Raw genomic sequence first — 26730 nt, forward strand, 5'->3', positions numbered from 1 at the left:
AATGTGCACCGGTGTTGGATGGCATGGGATAACCACCCCAAATATCAAAGGTGAACCAAATCAAAAGGACTCATGGTTCAAGTGCAACTTAATGGGAATGGACGATGAGTTTGATTTGTCCTTTGACAACATCACAAGAAAGAGTCATACTTGAAGTAGACATTTGAGATAGACATAATGCAGTTGGATGACCAAGACGCCCCTGTTTGTGTGTGTGGAAGTTGCCAACGAAAGAGGGGAAACACCCAAAACTAGTGCCTGTTCTCTTTGGCAGAACACCAATTATAATACTCCACCCTATGGATTTTACATGCCCTATATCATCAAAAGTCTATTGCCTTGCCTATTCCATAAATAGATTTATGTGTTTCCACCTCACAATGGCATTCAATCTAGACCTTTATAAAACCCAATACAAGGCTCCACATTGGATATCAAAATATTTGGCTAATAGATTTTCTTCAAGCTTTACAAAAACAAATAAATTGTGATACAATTCAACAGTCAAAATTCATTTAAAAATCTTTTCAAAATATAAGATCATACTGACTAGCTATTTAAAGCTTAATGGAACATTATTGAGGCAAGATCTAGCCACTAAACTCAATCCCAAGCAACAAGCAGATTCCATTTTTAAGTACATCAGGCTTCACCTAAATTTTAACACGAGTACCCAATATCACTTGTATGTCAGCCGATAATCTAGTATCAAAAGTATAACAAAGCACCGTATTGAAATCCCTTCACGAGTTCAGGTCTAAGGACAAGTTTAACCTGGTGCATGATCAAGTTCATTCAATACAAGCATGGATACTCTTGTTTAATAGATTTAATACCATCCATCCAATACAAATATTCAATCAAGTCTAGAGCTAGATCCTGATGAACAAATGAACATCCATACCACCATGTATGAAGGGCAACAACAACTACATGCTTGATAGTGGAGATAAATCTATCTCAGCTCGTCATCGGTGCATATCACACAGGTCTATAAACTGATCACGGCTTGCCTAACCCCGCTGAGATGGTCATTGAGAATTTCGAGTACTCAAGAATATGAAATATCAGTTCTCCACTAGCTCGTCTGGGCCATCATGTCAATTGCATTATTTTCCAGGCAAAAAAGAATTAAAAAAAAAAAAAAAAATCCTTATAACCCATTAATTTGTCCAAGTTTCCATTTACAATCAACAATAAGGCATATAATAAATTTGGTTACTAATAACCCTTTTCATTCACCAAAAGAGGTCCCTAATAACCAAGTTCTAATCATCAAAACAATCAAATAGGTCAAATTGGCTTATAAGGGCACACACAACTCCAAGATTTGGAACTCAAAAGATCATAAAAAACAAGTATACAACAAGTTTCCTTTGTATAGTGTTCTAAATAATGCATTGTCTTGTCTGCCAGAAGTGATGCAATTATATCCAATAACTTCATCTAGTTCACGAATCATACAATACATACATGAAAACAGAGTTCCCCAAACAAATTTGGGAGAAAATGGATTTTTGTCGATTTTCTGCAAAATTGTTCAAATTTCCATTAGGGGAATGTATAGCATGTATGGACAATACGGAGGAATTTAATGAAGGTTTTTTTTTTTTTTTTTTTTTTGTTGGGAGAGGGCAAAATGTCAGTGTACAAATATATCACAATATATCGGCAATGTTGCAATATTTTGTGCAAAATAGGGGAATTTAATAACTCCCCATATATATATATATATATATATATATATTCATATTAGACAAATTTCGATATTAATGACATTGGCTGGCCGATATCATCAATATTTAAATCACTGAATCTGTGTTTATGAAGGGGGGCTGCACAGAGAGCGGAGACTGTCATAAATGGAATCAATGACAGCATGGGAGCCTGATGTTCCTGCAAACGGCAAGTGTTTGGATGCTTCGGCTCGATCGAAATAAAATGCACCCGACGCCAATTCTTCCTTGGGCTGTAAAGCCAACCAAACAACTGTATCTGCTCCCTCCTCACTTGTTCTAAGCTTTCCTGATAAGCTGAGAAATGTTCACAAAGAGAAATCAAACAGTTAAGGATACTTTTTAGATGTTCGCAGTTCACAAGACAAGATGCACTAGTGCCAAATCATGGTTGAGATAAGAATAGGAAGGCATGGAGAGGAAAGCGTGAAATGCAGATTTCGTTTTCTCTGCCGCCTCGAACACCAAGCAGATTAAGTGGTACTCGGGAAGCCCTGCCAACCACAATTTGGTGCTGCACCTAAACTGCCAAATATTCCGATATTTCAGATAAACAACATTGAGGGTAAGATCATTACTTTTTGTCAAGATTGGGCAAACTTTTAGCCACTCCCGGGGTTTCAGCCCAGCCTGGATGCATTGAATAGAATCCGATCCCTTTGTCACCATACATTTCTGCCCATTTTTCAGTTAATGCCACCTGAAAAATAATAATAATAATAATAAATAAAGGTGCATTCATTAAACATTTTGATCAGTTTGCCGTACATGCAAGTAAAAAAAAAAGTGTAACTATGTCAGTCTTGGCTATATGAGACTGAAAAAAGAAAGTATCACATTTATTGAAGCCTTTAATTAAGGGAAAGTTTGAATCCACCCAGCTGGATCCCCGGACCTCACTAGGGTGCTATGGCCCGTCTGTTGTACATTCATCCAAATATGCATGCCAATCTGGGCCACAGTCACATGGCATGGTATTTTGACTCAGCAACTAGCACCGACTAGTTTGGTCCTGAGCAGATAATATCCTCAATATTATCTGTATGACCGTATCTCCAGCTCGGTGATACCGATTACACTGGTTGCACCACCGAGAACACTGGTAGTATCATAAATTCCAGGTATCAGCGATATATTGCTAAGTATCGCAGACATATCGATATCACTAATATATTCGACTGTGTAAATTCCAGGTGTCGCTTGTATCGTCAATGTGTCGATATCATCAATGTATTGCCAATATTTTTGACTCTGTAAATTCCAGGTGTGACCTCTATTGCTAGTGTATCAGTGATACTTCGATAATATCGCCAATGTATTGATATAGCCAAAAATCTGTTTATTAAAAAAGTTTTCATTTCAATTTTTTTATGGGCACATGGTTGTATAATGAAATGCATGTTTGTATGTGTGTATATGTATGCATGCATGGATGGATAGATAGATGGATATATAATCAATTCCTCCTGCATGCAGAAGAATGGAGAGATTCCAAAAAACTGTAAACTCAAGAATCTGGAGAATATTTTTTTGTATTTCTTCAACCCAAAGGTGGGTTTAAATAACCACTCTACAAGACTATACAAGAAAGCTTATTTAGAGCTTCTCTATACATAGTACATTTCAACTAATAACCCATACACAATCTCATATACACAATATTCTTACACACCCCCTCAAACTGATGTGGGATAATGAACCAACATCAGTTTGCCACGAAGAAACCTATGACGGGATGAGGTCATAGTTTTGGTGAATAAATTAGCAAGTTGTAGCTCTGATGTCACATGAGGAAGAGAAATGATTCCAACTGTATATTTTTCTCTCACAAAGTGGCAGTCAACTTCAATGTGTTTAGTGCGCTCGTGAAATACTGAATTGGAAGCCAACTGAATCACACTGAGATTGTCAACATATAATGGAGTCAGCAAAGACAAATGAATCCCAAGATCTGTCAACAATCCCCGGAACTAAGTAATTTCACTACGTGCCTCTGCCATTGCACGGTATTCGGCTTCTGTGTTGGATCTAGATACCGTGGTTTGCTTCTTACACCTCCAGCTAACCAATGATTGCCCCAAGAAAACACAATAGCCAGTGGTGGACCGTCGTGAAATGGGACAACCCGCCCAATCTGCATCAAATTAAGCAAATAATTGTAGATCATGCGATGATGGAAAGAGAAGTGCCTAATTGAGGGTACCTCGAAGGTATTAAATAATGCGATGAACTGTCGTCATATGCAATGTGCAAGATGTCTCGACAAACTAGCTAACAACATGAACTATATATGAGATATCAAGACGAGACATAGTGAGATAGACTAATCTCCCCACCAGCTGCCTATAGGATGTAACATCTGAGAGGTTTCCATCATCTTTCTAATACTTAACATTTAATTCCAGAGGAGTCTCATGGGTCTTGTTATCTGTAAGGTTTGCTACATGAACAAATCACAGGTATACTTCCGTTGACTCATGAGATAACCTTAAGTATTATGAGAGATTTCAAGACCCAAAAAATATATTAACGGCCTCATATCCTTCATATGAAATGAGTGAAGTAAGGATTTGAGATCGGCAATTCCTTGAGCATCACTTCCTGTGATGAGAATATCATCAACATGAATCAATAAAGCAACAAGACCTGAATCAGACTTGAGAATAAACAGTGATGAATCATATTGGCTTTAAGAATAGCCTGTTGTGGTTAACACACCATGGAAATTTTCAAACCATGCTCTTGGTGCTTGTTTGAGTCCATATAAAGCTTTAGATAGCTTGCAAACTAAGCGTGAATCCTTGGACTTATAATCGGGAGGTTGCTTCAAGTAAACTTCTTCTTTAAGATTCCCATGGATGAAAGCATTCTTGATATCGAGTTGACTAAGTTGCCAACCTTTAGAAGAACTTATAGCGATCAAGGAACGGACTGTTTTCATTTTTCCCACTGGAGCAAATGTCTCATCATAATCAACTCCATACTTTTGTTTATAGCCCTGGGCCACTAGTCGAGCTTTGTATCGATCTAAGCTCCCATCAGATTTTAATTTTACAATATATACTCATTTGTTGCCGATCACTTGCTTCCCCTGAAGTAACGGAACCAATGTCCAAGTAGCATTCTCCTCGAGTGCCTGAATCTCATCATCCATAGCCTTTACCCAACACGGTTGTGTATATGCCTGAGAATAAGAAGTAGGTACAACCAAAGAATCTAATCCAGACAACAAAAAGATTTAATCGACAGGGAGGAACAGACGGACGACTGGAACAACGTAATTGGATCGTAGTGGAAAGTGGGACAGTTACCTGCGCTGTAGGAGAAGAGGACACCTTATTAGAAGCAGGAGCAGCTGAGGGAGAGGACCTAAGAGTGATAGGCTTCACATGGCGTTGGTAGACCTGCAAAGGAGGAGTGGGAGAAGGAGGCAGAGAATGATTTTCTTCAAATGAAGACATGTGAGAAATGGAAGATGGAACAACGGTAATTGAAGGAGATGCATGGACAAATTTATAGTATAGTAAATTTTTAAAAAATGTGACATGTCTAGACACACGAACACGATGAGCACATGGATCATAACAACGATACCCTTTCTGATGCTCCCCATATTCAAGAAATACGCATTTAACTGCCCTGGGACTGAGTTTATCCCGTTCTTGTTCTGGAAGATGAACAAAAGCAATGCATCCAAACACTCTTAACCGACTATAATCTGGATCTTTATCATGAAGGAAGAACGTGGGAGTTTTCCGGTTGGCCAATACACTGGAAGGTATCGATTAATCAGATACATAGCTGTTAATTTTGCTTCAGCCCAAAGAAATTTTGGAACATGTGCATATTCCATCATGGTGGTTGCTACCTCAATAATGTGCCGATTCTTTCGTTCTACTACTCCATTCTACTCCGGTGTGTGAGGACACGTTCGCTGATGTATAGTACCATTTGAACTTAGAAAAGTCTCAAACTCGGAAGACATATATTCTCCCCCAGAGTCAGACTGTAGAATTTTAATTTTCTTTGCAAATTGGGTCTCCACATATGAGGAAAATTGTCTGTAACATGAGAATGCTTCAGACTTGTGCTTCATGAAATAAATCCAAGTGTGCCTTGAAAAGTCATCCACAAAGATGATGTAATACAACAAACCACCAGGAGCCATGATGGGAGATGGACCCAAACATCAATATGAACGAGATCAAACAGATTCTGAGTACGAGAGTTACTCAATAAAAATGACAATGCAGTAGATTTACACACTTTGCAACTAATACAGTTCATATCAATGGAAATAAGACTAATATTGATTTCATCATTTAAAAGACTAGATCTAAATAAGAAAAGCATATTTTTAGAATTTGGATGCCCTAAACGACTATGCCAAAGTTTCCAGCATTTTATTAGCAAAAGAAATATCATGAGAAGATGGAAGAAAGAAACAACGTGATGAGACAACTCCGGGATCGAACTCCAAGTAAATAACCTTCCTCTCTTATGGCCCTTCCCAATCAGCTTCCCTGTTTCCAGATCCTGCATGAAACAACCAGACTGAGAAAACAAAACCAAACAACTATTTTCTACTAGTTGAGCAACTGAAATCAAGTTAGCAGATAATTTAGGAACATAAAACACTTTGCGAAGGAAGAAATTGCGAGATGATGAAGGGGAGACTTTCAAGGACCCGATATGAGAGATAGGTAATTGGTTCCTATCCACAGTGTAGATAGAACCCATTCCTCTATAAGGGACACAATCAGTTAGACAAGAAGGGTCCTCAGTCATATGATTAGATGCCCCTGAGTCAATATACCAAGGATTTATAGGATCAATATTACCTATCGAACCTAAAGAACCTATCGCTTAAAGGATTTGCTGAATTTGTTCTAGGGAAAGTAGATTAAGCTGTACTAATAGGGCCATAGATGATGAGTCAGGCTTCTCAGCAGAGGGAGCCAGAAATGCACGTCCACGTCGTTGGTAGTGAGGAGATAGGGGAGGGCGAGTTGGGCAATTGGCTATATTGTCCTTCTTGTTTGCAGTAGCGACAAAACAGAGTACTTGGTTCAGAGGGTTTCAGATTTGCTTTGTTGGGACAATGAATAGCCACATGACCAAATTCATTACATTCAAAACATTTAACTTTCAACATGTTTTGTAACTTTCTTGAATAATTGTGAGTAATGAAGGCAGCATCAAGAACAACCTCTCTCATGGAAGCAAGGGTTTTCAAACGTGTCTCTTTTGCCATCAAATCAGATAAAGCTGCTTTAAGAGATGGAAGTTGAGGTCATCGTCACTTGGAGGAAGGTGAATTGGTGGAAAGACATGAAGCTGGCTGGCATGAGGTTCAGCATCAGAAGAAAACCTCTATTGCGGCCCCGGCCAGAAATTGGGTCCGTTTTCCCACCTTATTTGTGAAAGCTTTTCCGTCCGGATGGTACCCTCTTAATGTTGAAAGGGTATTTGGTAGGGCTGGCGCAGTCATGGATGTGGTCATGCCCAGAGATCGGAAGACCGGTGCTTATAGAGGATTTGCGTTAGTCCGTTTGTCTTCCGAGGCAGAACTTGCAAGAGCAGTGACAATGTTGCATGGAGTTCGATTTGCAGGGAATCCGCTGTTAGTGCAAAGAGCTAGATTTGGGCCTCCCACTGCTTGCACCAAGAAGCCTCGCCCTCCCCCTCCCCCCTTGATCTACCGGCCTAAATCTGTTTCACATCCTCTTCCTAATCTTTTACCTCCACCACCCCCCGCCCCTCAGCGCCCTTCTCCCCAATCTGGGACCGCCTCTTTCAAGGTCCTTCTTCAGTCCCCTCAGACTTGTCCTCCCCGATCCTCTTCCTCACCCGTCCACCCCACAACCTCATTACCCAACCTCGCGGTCACTTCTCCTGTCTCCTCTAAGATAGGTGTTCCCATTATTATTGATAAATCTCATTTCCAGAGGGCTAAAGATGATCTCAAAGACTCGGTGGTGATTATTTGCAAAGAAGGTGCCTCGATATCTCGGTTAAGGGACTGGTTAGCAGAGACTACGGGATTACACCCAGGGAATTACAAGCTTAAACCATTGGGATATAATGAGCTTTGGCTCAAGGTATGTCTTGGGATCAGTTTAGAAATGGGCGATTATGGCCGCTCACCTGCACTTTGGAGGTCCAGTGGCCACAATTATGAGATGGGAAGAATTCTCGATATTCGGCATGGAATGTGTTTGGTTCCAAGTATGGGGAATTCCATTAGAATTATGGTTTGACGAGTTCTTCATCGCAGTGGCCGATTATCTGGGTTCATATGTTGAACTGGATGCAAAGACGAAGCTCGGAGAGGAAGTTGGTGTGATTAGAATCAGAGTCAAAAGAAAGAAAGGTTCGGCCTTTGTCGGTGAAGGTGATAGTGGAGGATCGCTGCCTCGACTTCCTGGTGATCAAGGAAGCCTTCGATGATCCCCATCCCTTGTTGGGGCGATCTTTGGATGATAAGGGGGCCAGCTCCAGATCCGATTGCGGCTTCGGAAGCCATGGCGGGTGATGAAGGAGCACGAGTTTCGTGCGTCGCAGGAGCACCGTCACAGAGGCCTACCAATCTCCCTTCCACCAGCAAACGATATAACCATCCCTCAGCCATCAGGGTGACACGTGGAGCCGATCAGTCCTTTCAGCCGCCTTCCCCATCACCTACTCCCCCTCGTCTGTCGTGCCCTCTGACGACGGTCTCGGAGATGTCGATGCGTGGCACGCTTGTTGAGATACAGGGGTCTAAGGAAAGGATATCAACCGATTATCCAGAAGAAACTTCGGAGCAACAGCCTTTTGTCCAGTTTCGGCCATCTTTTACCCAGAAAAGTCTGACTCCCGTGTCAGGAGCAATTATGGATGCCTCTGTTTCTCCCTCGTCGACACGCGATGTGGGATGCGTGGAGCATGGGGAGAACGCTGTGGCTACTTCCTCGCCATGCAAGGTGTATCGCGGGGAACACATGGAGCGCGCAGATGGCTACTTACGCTCAAACCCTGGACAGGTGGCAGAGGCCCAGGCCATTCCTTTTCTCTCGCGTTTTACGTCCAGCGGGTCCTATTCGGGTCTGGACCCGCTCCAACATGATTCCCCGTCAGCTGTTCATCCTCCTTTTCATTCATCACCTTCTCTCCCTTTACCCTTTACCTCCTCTAGCCTCCACACCCCTTTGCCTTCTTCCAATCCGAGTCTATTTTTCGGCTCTGATATCCACTCCAATAGGCGAGCCCTGTCCAACTGCAGCCTTTTCTGAATCCCAAGCTATGTCCTCCCTCCCTGATTCTCCTGCCACTTCCTTCCCCTAATCTCGTGACTGGGCGGATCTGGGCCCCATTGCCCTATTACACGATCCTAATCCTGACGAAGTAATTGCCGCAGAACCTATTCAGATGTGTACCGAGTATCCACTTCAGCAGCAGCTTCCTGATGAATGGGATTCCAACGCCATCATTAGGAAGGACGAATTATTCGATTCGCTCCGGAGTAAGAAATGGATTAGGGACGCAGTTGGCCGCGTAGGTAGGTCCCTCGGATTATGTTTCGGAGATAGATATGAGGATTATACTACCCTGTTTCACTGTATTCAAAACAGGGGCAGACCTCTGGCAACCCCCAGAACTCCTTCCAAACAAGCTCACAGATCCAACGGCAACAGAGAGTTCAAAGCCTTCTACCTAGCCCGGGACTGCTCGCTGCCTCCTCATCCAGGCACAGCCGTATCGGAAGCCGGGGAAGCTCAGTTCCCCAATGAGAATCATCTCCTAGAATGTGAGAGGGTTGGGTTCCAGCCAAAAAGGGCACCTCATTAAGGAATCCATTAGCAGGAAAGATTCGGATGTTATATGCTTTTAGGAAACGAAAGTCCCTACGTTCAAGGATAATCTCTTGGCCACTTTGTGGCGCGCTAACGATGCTAGGTGGATCGCTTTGGACGCTTTGGGTTCTTCGGGTGGCATCCTCATCGCTTGGAAATCTTCCAAATGGGATGTCCTGTCAGTTGCCAAAGGAGTTTTCTCGGCCTCCATTGTCATTCAAGAGAAGTCCTCTAACTTCATCGGTCTCATCACCAGTTTATGGTCCTAACGATGATTCTCTCAGGCCATCCTTTTGGGACGAACTGACTTCCTTTAGTCAATTCTTTCTAGGTCCCACCTGCTATGGAGGCGACTTCAATGTCATCCGTTTCCCAGATGAACACTCTCAGCTAAGGAGAACTTTGCTTGCTATGCTCTAATTCTTCGATTGGATTCAAGCGCAAGAGCTCATCGATCTCCCTTTGTTTGGCGCCACATATATGTGGTCCAATTGTCGCAGGTCTCCTATTAAATCAAAATTAGACCGATTCCTTGTTTCCTTGGATTGGGTGAAAAGTGCCCTTTAGCGCATCAAAGAGGCTTACCAAAACCAATTTCTAATCATTGCCCAATTATTCTAGAAGTGGAAGAAGAGGATCAGGGACCTCGTCCATTTAGATTTGAGTTGGCATGGCTACAAGTGGAAGGTTTTTCGGAGAAAAGTAAAGAATTGTGGGTTGGTTCTTTGCTGGCCATAAGTTGCTTTGCAAACTCACGCTTCTCAAGGAGAAGCTAAAGGAATGGCGCAGGGAGGAAGTTCAGAAGAGAGAGGCAGATATCGAAGCTCTCCTATCCGAGCTTCAGAGAATTAATTTCGAGTCCAAAGAAGCTCCGATGTCGAAAGAGGTCTTGGTTAGGCATATCTCCATCATTCAGGACCTCTCTAATAAAGCTCTGGAAGAAGAAGCGTCTTGGAGGATTAAATCCAGAGTCAAATGGATTGCAGAAGGGGATAAAAACACTAAGTTCTTTCATCAAATGGCCAATATGCATTCTCGGGCTAAAGTGATCCTCAACATTTCTGATCAGGGCAACATTATTGAAGATCGAAAGGAGATTCAAGATCTGGCTATGTCCCATTTTCAAGAGCTCCTTTCTTCCGATAACTGGGTGCGACCAACCTTAGATAACATTTCTTTCCATAAGTTGCAAACGGACGAGGTTAATAGCTTGGAAGCTCAATTCACGGAGGAAGAGGTTAAAGCAGCGGTTAATGCCATGGGAGGGGACAAGTCTCCTGGCCCAGATGGCTTCCCGATCAGCTTCCACGCCTGACATTCTGGGATGTAGTTCGTCAGGATGTTCTTCAATTCCTTTAGGAATTCACTCAAGAGGCAGATTGTCGAAAGGGCTGGGAGCCACTTTCATTTCTCTTATCCCTAAAGTGGCGGGTGCCTCCTCATTTGCCCAATTCAGGCCGATCAATCTCATAGGGAGCCCCTATAAAATTTTGGCGAAGATTCTATCTGTTCGTTTGTCTAAAGTCATCAGAAATCTCATTTCCAGCAATCAGAATGCCTTCATCAGAGGAAGACAGATCACGGATGGTGCTCTTATTGCCAATGAAGTTCTGCACACCTGCCATAAGTCGAAGCATAAAGCGGTCTTCTGTAAACTGGATGTCGCCAAGGCCTACGATCATGTGGACTGGGACTTCCTCTCCTATATACTAGGTCGGATGGGCTTTGGGGCCAAGTGGAGACGCTGGATCGCTACCTGCATCGGATCAGCTCACTTCTCTATCATTTAAACGGATCGCCTTTTGGTTTTTTTAAAAGTTCCAGAGGTTTGCGACAGGGGGATCCTCTCTCCCCTTTCCTATTTCTTATTGTGGGGGAGGCTCTATCCCAAATGATAAAGAAAGGTCAGGATCAAGGTCTCCTACATGGCATTACAATGCCGGGAATATCAGACCCCCTAACTCATATACAGTTCGCAAATGATACTCTTATATTCTCTGAAGCCTCGGAGGAGAAAATCGAGCACCTCCTCATTGCTCTACGCTACTTTGAAGCGGTTTCGGGTCTAAGGATCAATCTGAACAAATCGAAGCTTCTGGGAGTTAATGTCCCGCAGAAGTCTCTCCAAAATTTTGCTTCCTTGCTCGGTTGCCACATCGACTCATTCCCAACTTATTTTGTTGGTCTGCCCCTATCAGTGGGAGCCCCACCAAAGAGCATGTGGGAAAGGGTCACCAGTAAATTTCAAAAGTACCTGGTTTCCTGGAAATGCCGATATTTGTCTTTGGGTGGTCGGTTGACTCTGATCAAAGCAGCTCTCTCTAGTCTTCCCCTCTATTTCATGTCGTTGTTTAGATGCTCCTCAAGACTATGGAAAAAACTCGAAGGGAGTTCATGTGGTTTGGTAAAGAAAATCAGAGTAAGTTTCATCTGCTTGAATGGTCTCAAGTGTGCAAAGTTTTCGAGGAGGTGAGAATGTGAAGATTCTGAAGCTAATGAATTCCGCTTTGTTGGGTAAATGGGCTTGGCGATTTGCGTCGAAAAAGGATGCCCTATGGACTTTGATAGTTAAAAGCAAGTACGGTGCTTCTCATGGGAATTGGTGGCCTAAAGATAGTTCGTATTACAAGGCTTCCCACATCTGGAAAGGAATCCTTAAGGCCAAAAATCCTGTCATTGCTAACAGTAGATATGTTTTGGGCAACGGTTCAGCTATTTGCATATTTAGGGATCAAATAATAGTAAGAAAAGCCTCTCAAATCCTCTTTTCCGCAAATCTACTGGCTTTCTCCTGACAGAGACATCCTCATTAACAGATGTGGCTACTTTATCTCCGCCCAATTTGTTTGGGACATAACTTGCATCAGAAACCTTTATGAAGGTGAGGTGGAGGAATGCATAGCGTTGCACGATTACATCTGCAATTATAAGATCATCTCTTCTCAGTCAGACAGTATCGCGTGGCTGCTTGAGAAGTCCGAGGCGTTCTCAATCAGATCCCTTTATGCCGCTCTTTACTCTGCGGACAGGTCTCCCTGCGACGCGACCCCTTTTGTTTGGAAATATCACAATCCTCCTAAGTTCAGATGTTTTGGGTGGTTAGCGGCTCGGAATAGAATTCTAACTATTGATAATCTGGCCAAGAGAGGCATGCAGATAGTCAACATTTGCCTGTGTTGCATGTGTAAGGCGGAATCTGTGGACCACTTGCTAGTCCACTGCTCCTTTATTTCTTCCATCTTCTCTCATTTCTGCGAGCTCTTCTCCCTCTCCTGGTGTGTTCCGGAGTCCGCCGTGAAGATGTTGATGGCGTGGAACGGGGTCAAGCTTGGAAAAAACAAATTGCAGCTCTGGCGTATGACCATTCTGGCAATTTGGTGGGCAGTTTGGAATGAAAGAAATGAAAAATGCTTTAATGGCAGATCGTCTACTGCTATAGCGGTGGGGGCTAGGGCTAAAAAGATGGTTTTAGAATGGGTTGTAAATGTTAAGGATTTGAATAGTGTGATTTTACTTTTCGAGGTTGCACGTCGCTAGTACTGAGGAGATAGGGGAGTCCGAGTTGGGCAATTGGCTATATCATGTCCGTCTTGTTTGCAGTAGCGACAAAACAGAGTACTTGGTTCAGAGGGTTTCTGATTTGCTTTCTTGTTGGGACAACAAATAGCCACATGACCAAATCTATTATACTCAAAACATTTAACTTTCGACATGTCGCGTGACTTTTCGAAAAAATTGCGAGTAATGAAGGCAGCATCAGGAACAACCTCTCTCATGGAAGTAAGGGTTTTCAAACATGTTTCTTCTGCCATTAAATTAGATAGAGCGACCTCAAGAGATGGAAGTTGAGGTCGGTTCATCAGAGCGGCTCAGGTTGGTTCAAACTATGGACGGAATTTATACAGAAATTGCATCAATTTACTAGTATCGCGAAGTATCTTTATTATCTTGAATGCTGCAGGGAGAATAACTGGATCCATAAGGTGAATCTCATGCCAAAAGGAGGAAACTTAGAATAGAAATCTTATATACTCAGAACTCCTTATTCTAATTTTGACAGCTCATACTCTACTTGATAACAACAAGTATGATTTGATTGTTGATAACACATTTTCAAGTAAGCTCATATTTCAGATGCAGTCTCGAATGACGTAAGGTTAATTGCAATGTTGCTCTCAACACTGTTAAGGATCCATGTGACCACCTTTGAATTATTTATAGTCCAAGATAGGAGTTCCTTTCCATCTTTTGGTTTGCCTGTAGAACCATCTACATAGCCATAGAAGCTCTTTCCTGCTAAAAAAATGCTTGAATTAAAACTGCTACAGGGAAAAAATTTTCTCATCCAACCTAACATGGATAGTTTCGATCTTATCGGAGGAATTCATAGATGCCATAAGAAAGAAAAACTACGAAGAAGAAATGTAGCACTGATTTCTGGGTGAGCAGGACTGGATCTGACGAGCAGAGGTAGAGCCACTGTCGTTGATGGAGAATAATCAACTTGATGGGTTGCTGGAATCTCGATGGGGGCCGCCGGAATCTCGATGGGGGCCGTCGGAATCGATGAGGGCCGATGGAATCTCAATGGAGGCTGCTAGAATCGATTGGGCCTGTGGAATTGATGAGGGCTGATGGAATCTCGATGGGGGTTGCCGAAATCGATGATGGGCTACCGGAATCAATGGAGGAGCGCCGGTCGTGTGGTAGATTCAGAAACCTCGCTTTGATACCATGTAAATTCAACCGATCGTGCGGCAGATTCGGAAACCTCGCTCTGATACCATGTAAACTCAAGAATCTGGAGTGTTTTTTTTTTTGTATTTCTTCAACCCAAAGGTGGGTTTAAATAACCACTCTACAAGACTATACAAGGAAGCTTATTTAGAGCTTCTCTATACATAGTATATTACAACTAATAACCACAATCTCATATACACAATATTCTCACAAGAGATGCCAGTGGGTCCTCGTCGAAGTCTGAGGAGAGGGGGCTAGTTGGGTCCGTACTAGAAGAATAAGTGGTTTTGTGCGTTAGGAGACACTAGGGATTTCTTGGCTGAGCTCTTAGTAAAGATCTCATTATTACCTTCTTTAATCGATACGAAATCATCACCGATGAATATGATCAAATTTGTGATGTTAATGATCGTGAATGAACTAGCATGGATTCCATCTATATCAGGTTTGTCTCTAGGAATTGTGATAGTAAGGTTGTAGACTTGAACCTCTTGATACCTGAATAAATTGATGTAAAAGGACTTATTGTTCAGCAGATAGTTCGTTCCCTAAAAATTACCCCTTTTTTTTTTTTTTTTATGAATAGGGAGGAGGATGTGAAAAGGAAAAGGGGGAAAAAAAAAAGAAAATTCAAATGAAAAATAAAAATAAAAATAATTTGCAGCGCAGTCCTAAATACACAATCTTTGCTAGTGCTTTGGTTTTCGTTGGTATCATGGCACACGTAGGAGAAGGAGATTAGATTTGAAGCATATAACACCGGACCTATTCAATAAAATCCAAGAGCCCCCACGGGAAGAACCACCCCGGCCCAAGATAATGGCCTTGGATAGGAACAATTGGTGAAGAAAGACTGGTAAAGCACGGAGAGAAAGACAAGCATGTATGCTCCTATGCTTATCTCAACAAGGCCAACGCAGATGGCTTGGACAAGGTTATGATGATGATGCAGCCTTTTCCTTAAGGGCCCGTTTGGTTTTCCAATTTCACATGAAATGCAAGGTAAATGAGCCATCATTATCATTTCCGGTGTTTGTTTAAAGAGGAATTATGGCCCATAAATCAAGAGTCAAATACACTTGTAAAAGTAGGTAAGTAAATTGTAATCATTACATTTTCCACATTATAAAACTACCATTTTTACTGTAATTTCTGTCATTTTTTAAACAATGCCATAAAATCATTGCATTCAAATGTAAGTGATGTCACCACACAATTACAAGAGTAAATAATCATTACCCATTTACATCCATTTAAAGTTGTAATTGGAAAACCAAACAGCCCTAAAACTCCCACATTATTAGATGTGGTGCTTTTTCAAAAGCTTAGAAATCCATTATAGTTGTGCCTATTTCTAGACAAGAACTTAATTTCTCTCCGCAAGACTGATAGGCTGATAGGTTGAGCTTTGCTAACACAATCATGTGCAATAAAGCTTATGTTCGTACTACACATGTTAAAGTTGGCATATAGGTGCGAGATCCAACCCATCCATCAAGTTTTTCCTTAACATTTTACATGTTTTCCCAAAAATAAATATGGTCCACTCAACACATGGGATGAGATTTTTGAAATAGGTGGATAGGTTAGAAAACTTCAGCCAAAATTTTGACGGTCATGCATTTGTTTTGCAGACTTGGCCAACCTGACCAGTGTACCAATTTGAATCTTGGGCTAGGGCATGATCAATTTAGTGATTCCCTTTAGACGGATGGTTGGATTTCATACCTACGTGCCAAGGTGGAGAGGACCCAGGAGAGATGGGCTTCACACGGCGTTGGGCTTAGCAAAGCTTCTGATAAGTTATTAGCAGTATAGGAACATGCCAGGCATTGCAAAGGAAAAGAGAAACAATGTCTTAGTCCTAAAATATACTGCGGAGATTCTCATTCTCTCTTGAAAAGGGTTGAAAAAGAAAGCCAAACTAACTAATTTTGGAGCCGAAAAAATTACCAAAGTAGACGCTGTCTTTTAGGGTAATTATTTTTCTCGCTGGCAGGAAAGTTTGTCGATGGAAGAGGATTTTTAGGGTACGGACGGATGAAAATACCCCTCGGGCCCCTTGGGTTCAGGTAAGAAGCAGGTGAAAAAGGAGGGTTAATTTCGTCCGAAATAGGTTGTCCATACAAACAGGGGTCTACTTTGGTTATCTATGTTTGTGGTCTGTCGAGGCTGGTAAGGTAGGTAAAAGGTGGTGTCTATAGTAAAAAATTACCCTTTGGAGCCAAACTCCTAAAAGTAAATTGCAGACTGGGAGTTGCTATAAACAAGAATCAAATAAGAAAATCAGATTGGCAATATTCTAGAGCCAGTCCCCTTGGAATGCATCTCATTGGGTGACTTCTTATAAAGAAGGATCTGAATTTCTATAAGCCTAAAAAGCCTTCTAATTCATGGAACAATACCTGAGAATGTTCTCACTTCTCCTATATGAGTAAGAACTTGGACACATACATGGAAGTTGGAACTCATGGGCCACATTGAGGTCCATCCACCTTGCTATTAAATATGTGAAAAGATATGTAGCTACGATCTCTCTAGAGATGATATTTCTGATCACCATATCTGAAACTACCACCAAGCAAAGGCTTGATACTCACAATCCCTGATCTTCTTAACCATTTGTAACTATAAGTTCATGATAAAAGAGACAGAGGAGGCAAGAGAAGAGAACGGTGGGGGGATCGAACTACAATGAAAAAGAGGAGAGGTGGAAGAAGATCCTAGCTTGATCGATTACGCTCCGATACCATGTTAGTTTGTGATAAAGAGAAAGAGAAGAGGGAGGAGGATTAGGTCCGCCATATGATCATACAGCCTATATTAATCAGCTTTAACAGTAACCAAATAGAATATTCAATTTTCTCATGGATGATCTTGTGAATAGTTACATGTCAGGTATCATGAGCAGTGTCCTTTTATATACAGTTCTACATTACCTGAGAATCCACATTCTGGGGTCCTTAAGCAGCTACTCGTAATTTCATCTATGACACTGGTTTTTTTCTTCTTTTTTTATATGCTGGTTAAGAAGATGATTCTACCCAGTTCCAAATTTTCTCCAAGAATGTAAAGCAATAGCCTATAATACAACGACATGCATCTCCACTAAGGCTGTCAATGGATACCCGGATCCATGGATGCACAAAGTATCTGATCTGATTAAATCAAATCCGCATCCATAGTTTGGCCTGATTAATAATTGGCATCAAATTTGGGTCCAACAATTTGTATCTGATTAGAGATCAGGTTGGGTCAGGAACCTAAGTCGTGTACTCATCGAGTATACGAAAATATGAATTCTTTTTTAGTTTTATCATTATTTAATTATACTAGTATTTAAAAACCTCCGAAGAGCATATTTCCAGTATGGACTGAACTTCAGATCCCCGTTTCCAGAGCTCCATTCTGAATGCTAATTCATGCTCAAAATGGGAAATGATGAGATTCCCAAGTCAGATCAAATACAGATCCCTTACCTGATATATGGCCTGTATCCAAAACCTACAAAACTGGGACCTGATTTCCTTAGTAAGTTGCAGACATGACTATAGTAGCATCCATGCTGAACCCAACCTATTGACAGCCCTACTCTCCACATTTTCCTCTCAATCTGATAGTGTTTGCTGCAATTTCCAAGACACATGCATGGCTTGTCATTGTATGAGCATTGACTTGTCATTGTATGAGCATGTTGTCAATATTACCTCCTTTCCCTTGATTTCTTCAAGATTTCGGAGAACCACTATATATTTTTTGGCCGTGTGCCCAACAAGTATTTTGGACTTTCTAAGAACAACTTAGGGTTCATTTAGTAATAGAATTCAAAATATATCTTGTAGAAAGACTTGTGGAGGTAGTAAGAAAAGACTTGTTGACCAATGATCTAACTGAAGGCTTGGCCCTTGACAGAGTGGAATGGCAGAACAGGATTCATGTAGCCAACCCCAATTAATTGAGATAAGGCTTAGATTATGAGGAGGAACATCTGCTGCCAAGGTGCCATTACATTTTTTTTTTCCTTTTGTTTCTGTTGTCTTTTAGTGTTTAAAAGCCAAAATTTGCAAGAAAAAATCCACAATCTGTAGAAGTTAGGTATGCTTGCTGAAAGACAAGAAATAAAGAAACTAAATGCGACAATTGCACCTTTCAGTAGATGTGCTCCCAACATGAAATCGTTTGTATCCTACTGTAAAACATATCCTTAATGTTGAAATTGTGCTGTATATCCTAACGTAAACAATTCTCAATCCTACTGAAAAGCATTTAAAACAGGCTGCATTTCCTCCCGTAAACATTTCTTCGGCTGCTTCAGTTCATGGCCAGAAATTAGAAATGCTTGAAATCATTCCTAAGGAAATATATACAAGTAGCACAGCATGAATCTCTTAATGAACCCTCTCTAAAATGTTTTGTACACACTGTCAGATTTACTAACCTGAACTCTTTTGTTACGAGCATATTGCAATGTCCCATCGAAGTTGTTTTCACTAAACTGCAACAAGATATCAATAGATAAGAAACTCTTATATTTATACTCTGACATTCACAAATGAATCCAATATCTTCCACTTAACCAAGTTAGTCATGGAAAATAAAATTTTCTTCCAAAAACAAAAAAGGCCCTGTTTGGTAGACGCCTTAAAATGAGCTCATCTCATTTTTCTAACGGTGATTATGTAATAGAGATCTTGAAATCTAATACATAATCTGTTCATGTTAAAATTAATTATGAATTTGAGATCAAGATTTCTAATACTGTAAACTAAAATGAGGTGAACTCCTTTTCAGGCATCTACCAAACAGGGCCTTAGAATGTTCTTATCTGAAACATTTGCATATCAACAGGACATGTGCAGATGACCTCCAAAGCTCTATAAACTGATGTGGATTGTGGATATATAGTCAGGTCGAAACCATTCTGCTAGACAAGCATTAATCCTCTTCATCAAAATTTAAACATAATTTAATAAAAAGCACTTAACCTGCAAATCTTTAGTCAAGGGGGTCGTATACATTCCACCTGAAGAAACTGTGATAACTCGCGCATCTGGTGCTGCTTTATCCAACAATGGCAACAACAATTCTGTCATAGCAAAGGTTCCCACAACATTGACAGCAAAGTTCAATTCCAATCTGGTAAGAGGAAAGGGAATTAGTTTTGTTGCAAATTCAAATATTCAAAATGCATAAGCATTGGTTTCAGATAGGGCTGTCAATGGGCCGGGCCAAACATTGCCTTAGGCCCGGATTTTGAATTATCTCTTCAAAATTTTGCACTTGCTAGGCCCAGATCCCGACCATTAACAGACCAAGTTTCAGAATATCATATCATGGAAGGAAAGAGAGAACAAGGCAGCGAATGCACCCCTCAGAAGTCGTCACGCGGTTGTGCTCGAGCAATCCAGCATTGTTAACCTATTCCAATCAAATATAGTGAATATTAGATTTCTAATAAGTTGTCTAAGAAGCTGTTCCATTGCCAGCACCTCACTTTCAAGAATATGTTTGCTAACTCAACAATAGCTTGGCTGGAAATAATGGAAATTTAATGCAAAAAGGAATAAGTGCTAGAGCACAGTGACATGCAATTCCCATATAGAAACCTGAAAATATCAAAATACTTTAGTAGGATTCATGTAGCCAACCCCAATAAGCTGGGATAAGGTGTAGATGATGGTGGTGGTGAGAAGTTTTGTGATTTTTTAGAGGCATCAAGGAGTGTCATGGTTAAGGACACTGAAACCTTAAGACTCCAACCTTTGAGTTGCATGTCAAGAACACATTGCACCATAATTGTCTTCCATTAACCATATGATTTTCCATTCATTGCTTTAATAGATTATAGTTTCCTTGGCCTGTTTGGGTGATCTTAGTAAAAGACTTGCTAAAATTCATAAAACATTCCGAGGAAACTAGGAAAGGAATACGGTTGCTTTGTTCATTTCAGCAGTTCCATGAAATTATTAGATGAAAAACTGCATGAGGATAATTCTGATTAATTCCACTGGAACAGAAACCAAGACTTGAATATCAAGACTCGACCCATACCTCAGATGGGAGCTTTGGTTTAGTTTGACTTCTTATTTAGACAGCCACAGCTTGGTTTGGTTTGACTCACAACTTCATCATGACTCAGCCTTGCTATGAACGTGCTGAATTGGTTAGTATTCATGTATCATGTCCCCCACTATGGTACAACTATATGCTACTAAATCAGCTAATCAGAATTTACTGTAATAGAATTTATACAATTATATTTGCATTTTTTTCAGAGATTATAATATTAGAATGCGATTTATCATCAGATATTAACATCAGAATGTGACTATAATTTGTAAAGGGGAACCACCCTATACCAAGCAAAGGATGGTTTATATCAGACCCACTGATGGTGTGATTCAATTTAGAGGTGTGGCCTGCCCGGTGTTCAAAGCAGCTTTTGAAAGCTTATTTGACTCTACCCTTCACCTGAACATTTTGTTTTAATTTAAAGCTAATGGAGTAATCATTGGTGCACAAAATTTTAATTCAATGCGTCCTACCACAAAATAAAGGGCTACAAAAGATCATAAGCCAAGCAGTATAGGCTATCTGTAACCCAACAGCATAATTACTGAACTTATTTTTAGCATACAACTGGATGCAATAAGCATGATTTGGATGAAGGGTTGTTAAATATCAAAATTGACTAACCTCCTTGATAAATATCATGCCAAGAGAGTAAGAAAAACACATCCACTTATGCACAATATCAAGGGGAAACTGTACCAAGATGTGTAGTGGTTGATCCTTCGAAGAAAATCTTGATGTGAATGACTTGATGTCACTGACTGAGGAAAGATCACATACCTGCAAGGAGCGTGTAACAAGCCATTGTAATTTGTAATTTGAAAAACAACAAGTCAACCTAACTCCAAAATCTGTTCACTGGTTATCAAGTTGGTGATTAACTCGAGGAACACTCGAATCTAGTTAAGAATGTATCCAAAAAGAACGAGAAGAGTTCTTTAAAAGCTCCAAGAAATGAAAGAAAGAAGCGTGCTTGAACAGTGTACCTCCAAATACACATTTTGGTTACCAGTCGTTGACTGAATTCTAGAGAGAGCAGCTTCTCCCCTCTCTTTATTACGGCAAACCATGTAGACCGTTGCACCACTGAAAAAATAAAATCTGAATGATAGTATATTTGATTGAGAAATGCACTTCTTGAGATAGAATTTGTTGAACTAGTACTGAACCCATTGAGTATTCTTAAAGTGGAAGGGAAATCAACACCGTGAAGCAAGACCCTCAGCAGTCGCGTAGCCGATGCCGGAATTGGCTCCAGTAACTATGCAATTTTTTCCTTCCACTCGTCTTTGCATATCTTCTGTTTTGAATCTCTTTGAATGCTCCCTATAAAAATAAATTAAATAATAATAATAACAATGATAAATAAATAAATAAAATACATGAGTGTTCCATGTATACAAGGTTACCAAGGCCCCATTGGGTAGACACTTAAAAATGAGTTCATCTCATTTTAGTTAATTGTAGTTCTGTATTAGAGATCATATCTTCTTCTTCTTTTTTTCTTTTCTTTTTTGTAAGGATTAATAATAATCTTGATAACTAACAATCACTCTTAGATATGTGTGTGCCTTGAGAACCCAGTGCTACATATATTGATGGACCCTGTTTATTCATGACCACCTAGTTGAATGGAAAATATTTTGTGCGTTTAACTTATGCATTAAATGTGTTTAGAGAGTTACAAGAGTTCCCTTTGTAATCTCTTGTGGGTCCATGGGAAAGAAGGAACTAGACACAATAGGAAACACTGACAAGAAGAGAAATGTATCATGGTAAGCTTAACAACATGGTATATGTGATCATTCCTCAAAAAGAGAGTAGAAAAGTCTTACTGGAAACCAGATTTTGTGAAATGCATTAAGCCATAGACGCCGAAAGCCACAGTCCTCCAAGCCTGTCAATGGATTTTTTTTATTATAAAGTGCTGATGATGATGATAAAAGCTCATGTGGACATATGGCCCACTGATGCTCTTAGCACACCCTGGTGCTTTTAGACCGGTGGACAATCAAATCACTGATCCGGACCATCCACGAACCACTTTCCATGAGCCACCATGTAAATTCACACCAATCAGAGTAGTGTAATCTTCCAAACATTGTATTCTCTTGTTATAACTGTCAGTTTGCCAAGCCAGAGGCGGGACAGTTATGGACATCTGATCAAATGCTTCCTTCTCTAAACTGGACTCTATCAGCTCAACTATTCATATTGATTACTGGACTTTCTTTCATCTAAACAATTCATTCGTGTATGGCATTGATCGGATAGAAAAGTTCCTCTTATCAGCGCCATTTTTTCACTGTAGCCAACCAAAACTGTATCAAACCTAATGGACGGTCCAGATCAATGATTCGACCATCCAAGCCATTAAAAGCATTAGGGTGCACGAAGAGCATCAGTACACCCTGGAACCACTAAAGACGTCTGGAAAATGGGAATTTGGGAGGGAAAAAAAAAAAAAAAAAAGGAAAAAAGAAAAACTTTCTAAACTCCAGAGAATCCGGAAGCGATTTTGTGGTAGGAAGTAGAAATCAAACGGAAATATAAAATGAAATTGAAACAAATACCTTCTGAATAAACATGGCTATAACACTAATGCCAATGCTGGTAACGAAAAGAAGAATTTGAATTTGCAGTGCTCCTGTTTTCTTCTTTTTCTTTTTTCGCCTCAGGGCAGTGCTATCGTACGCTCACAGCCTACCGCGGGACGGAGGAGACTTTACCCAGCACCCGCTCAGTGCAGACTGCAATTTCTTGCCTCGAAAGCAAATGCCGCGAGAGTATGAGAGATGATACAGTAGATCCGGAAGCACCGAAATATGGTAGAGCCATCTTTGTACGGAAAGGGTGATTTATCATTCGGAAACGTCTATCCAGTTAATCGTGCTGTGGATGAAAAATGGTCTTACATATATTTGAATGGGGTAATTTCAGTCGTCTGATTGGTGGCCTTCAAAGCGACGGTAGAAAACAAAAATAATTAATGGTTCGATGTTCATTGGGGAAATTGAAGAAATGGAATTTCTGAAATTGGTTTGGTTTTTATATGTAAGCCGTCCATGATAGGCCCCTGTAGATGGATGGACTAGATTGACAGCAGAGAGATAAAATAGAAAGGTAGCGTGCATTAGGTTGATTGTGATTGTGGAGACTGTCAAAAAAGAAAAAAGAGCAACGGTTAACGTCCAACCGGAAGTATTTTTTTATTTTTTCGGGGGGCACCTGCATCATCCAAGACGGTGCGGCCCTGACCGTGGGTCCTACCTTGATGAATGTATTCTGTATCCACTCCGTCCATCTGTTTTTTCAGATCATTTTAAGAAATTATGCCAAAAATGAAGCAGATCCAATTATCAGGTGGACCGTACCAGTGGAAACAGTGGTGTTTGAACAACCTACCATTAAAAGCTTCTCGGGGGACACCTTAATGTTTCCATAGTATTTATTTTCCATCTAATCTGTTGATAAGGCCACGTAAGCCTGGATGAAGGAAAAAAACAAATATCATCTTGATCCAGTACATTCTTGGCCTATTAATGGTCAATCACCACTGTTTCCTAAGGTATGGTCCACATGATAATTAGATCTGATTTATTTTTGTCTTAGTACCCTAAAATGAACTGGAAAAACAGGTGGACGGTGTGGATACATAATAAATTCATCAAGGTGGGTCCCACAGTAAGGGCCGCACCGTCTTGGCCGGGGTCTCACCTAATCGACTTCCTATTTTGGGCCAGAGCATCCACGTCAGGCACATCGCGGTCTGAGCGGGCGACTCACGCTCTACTTTGTGCGGCCATGGTTCGTACCCGTGTTGATCAACATAATTATTTATTAGTTGATATTGACATTTTTAATGTTTAATGTTTAATTTTATATAGATGGACATTATCATTTGCGTATACAGATTAGCTGTTAAACTGAGACGCGGCCAATATTCATCCATTAAAAGTCTAGACTATTTCTCACATCCTCATCATTAACTTATAGATGCATAAGATCTCACGTAATTTGATACGATCGGCTTAATACCTAGTCAGATCATATAACGCCGCGTATAGTAGCAGAGATAGAGTCGAATGAGAATTCCTTTTTTCTACCCTTGCTTGCAGGGCTGTCATCGGCTAGGCTTGAGGTTGGTGTCTGCCTGGATTTTGAACTATTTCGAGTTGGGCCATCAGGCTAGGCTATTCAAAATTCTGATTTCTGCGGGCCTGAGCCTGGCCCAGCGACACCCCTACTCACCTACATGAATTTTAGTATAAGCTAGGTTGAGTGGATTAGGGTGTGTATTTTTTGCCTATAATTTTTTGTTGTTATTGATAGAGAAATCCGTGGTTATTTCAAAAGTAATAGAGTCAAGGAAACCCTTTTGTCTCCTTTTTTTATATTCTTTATTATAGAATTATTTTTCACATTGTTTTTAAAATGCCACAATAAATAGATTGATTAGCTCCCTTTTTATTAAGAAAGGTTTAGATGTTTCTCATCTTTTATTCACTCATGATTTAATCATTTTCATGAGTGTGGATCCCTTAATTATGATAAATCTTAAGTCCCATTAGAAATTTCTCTTGCAACTCAGGTCTCGAGATCAATATGTCTAAAAGTGTAATCATTTTCTCCACTTCTAGTTGTGAAAAAAGAGCTTATGTATCTTCACATTGGAATCAAAGAGGGCAACCTTCTATTGAAATGTTGCATCTTTAACCTGCAAGACTCTATTGTACCATATTTGTGGCTATTACGAGTCAATAAGAGAGTGACATGTGGCATTGCATGAGAAACATGAAGTGAATAAAAGAATTTTAAAGATTTAGAGCACTTTTTACGGGATTGCAATTGGTGTAAATCTAATTGTACATGTTAGTGGATGGTCGACTAACAAGAAACACGGTCAACTTGTTTATTGTTTGTGGGTGAGACCGGAGATTGGATCTCGGTTCATTGCGTTGTTGGCGTGCTGCGCAACAGAAAATAGAAGAATCTAAAAAGCCTTTTGGATTGTTGTAATTGTTGCAGTAATGGAATAATAAATCAAGAACAAATATCTATAAATAGTATAAGAAAATACAAAAAAAATAATAACTTAATCAATCAACAACAAGCCAAACTACAAACTTTATCAATTTATCTTTTATCTCAGCTTATCTTAGGAGTAACGGTAATTCTTAGCCATAATCTTTAGTTGTAATCCAGGCATACACTCATACGCTGGATTTGTTCTTATCCGATATCAAGCAGTTATTTCAAGAAACGCATTCTTGTAGTTGCTCCTAGTAACTGATTGTGAGTTTTTCATTTTTATTTTATTTGCACGGGTGTTTTGAAAGTTCTTTCTTGTGGAAGGCACAAAGTAACCCATCTTCGAAGGAAGAACCCTACCATCTGATTATAGATTGAGCATTATAAACATTTGCAAAGTGGTTGAGTAAGCAACCAATTTTCTCATAATCTGGTTATATACGTTCATATTAGACGTATCTACTTCTTTTGGCGTTTGGAGTCAAAGTTGATCAGTTTGGATCGAGCCGCTGTATTGATTCTGGCACACCTGCACAACCAAAAACAAACCAAGCGACCAGCAGACTCTACCTCTATGAATGTGAGTCCCTAATTGACAAGGTTAATAAGAAACTCGGGGGTTGGAGTATAAGCATGCTTTCATTCACCAGGAGGTTGTAATTTGTCTTATCTAATCTTCGCTTATTTTAGGCTAAGGCTTTTCTTCTTCCCTAGGGTTGCATTGCTCTTAATGAAAAGAGGATAAGATCTTTGCTTTGGGGAGTTGCTAAGATTCATTCAATTAATTGGGATTAGGTTTGTAACCCAAAGATTGTGAGTTGGCTGGATATATCCCTTTATACATCTCTAACTAAGCTTGTCTTATCAAATAATTTTGGAAAATTCTATATGAAGAAGATAGCTTATGGAAATTTTGGGTCCATATTAAATATATCCGTTCTAAATCCATTTGGGTCCTAAAAATTTACTCTAATGCATGCTAGGTTTGGAGGAGTATTCTTGGTATTAGGCCCATACTCATAAATCATATTAAGAAATAGGGATATTTATAATCTTGGTCATGGGAGAAACCTTAGGGTCAATGAGTTTATTCTAAATGGATCATGGTCCCTTTTTGCCATAATCTTTAGGGAACTTATGCAATTTTTATTTATTATTATTTTATTTTATTTTTTATGAAATTTGTAATACTGCCACCTTTGACATGGAAGTTGAAAAATTTTAGACCTTGGATCCTTGTGGGCGGCCTTTGTGTAATTTCATTATAAAAACCTGCAGGATAAGTTTTCAGGGAGTTCCTTGATGTGATCTAGTGT

General features: G+C 40.2%; 1 protein-coding gene across 2 annotated transcripts; it reads right to left on the reverse strand.

The window, feature by feature from the left end:
• Nucleotides 1–1140: 1140 nt before the first annotated feature.
• On the reverse strand, nucleotides 1141–23162 carry LOC131223441 (uncharacterized). Of its 2 annotated transcripts, XM_058218862.1 has the most exons (10): nucleotides 22957–23161; nucleotides 22219–22280; nucleotides 21590–21709; nucleotides 21370–21469; nucleotides 21083–21163; nucleotides 19680–19729; nucleotides 19297–19447; nucleotides 18750–18806; nucleotides 2315–2436; nucleotides 1141–2033 (listed from the first exon to the last, which is right to left on the reverse strand). In XM_058218862.1, the coding sequence occupies exons 1-10, from the start codon at nucleotides 22969–22971 to the stop codon at nucleotides 1823–1825; spliced, it is 969 nt and encodes a 322-aa protein (XP_058074845.1). In that variant the 5' UTR covers nucleotides 22972–23161; the 3' UTR covers nucleotides 1141–1822. The 2 variants fall into 2 exon arrangements, with proteins under 2 accessions (XP_058074845.1, XP_058074846.1); XM_058218863.1 differs by lacking the exon at nucleotides 22219–22280 and having other exon boundaries at nucleotides 22957–23162.
• Between the last annotated feature and the right edge of the window lie 3568 nt (nucleotides 23163–26730).

This window comes from Magnolia sinica, chromosome 13 (assembly GCF_029962835.1).
Source record: "Magnolia sinica isolate HGM2019 chromosome 13, MsV1, whole genome shotgun sequence".
Classification (NCBI taxonomy): Eukaryota; Viridiplantae; Streptophyta; class Magnoliopsida; order Magnoliales; family Magnoliaceae; genus Magnolia; species Magnolia sinica.

Coding starts and splice junctions, on each gene's coding strand:
- LOC131223441 (XM_058218862.1), bottom strand. Junction 21,470..21,589: donor GCTGAGGGTCTTGCTTCACG/GTGTTGATTTCC, acceptor TTATTTTTTCAG/TGGTGCAACGGTCTACATGG. Junction 21,164..21,369: donor ACCAAAATGTGTATTTGGAG/GTACACTGTTCA, acceptor CGCTCCTTGCAG/GTATGTGATCTTTCCTCAGT.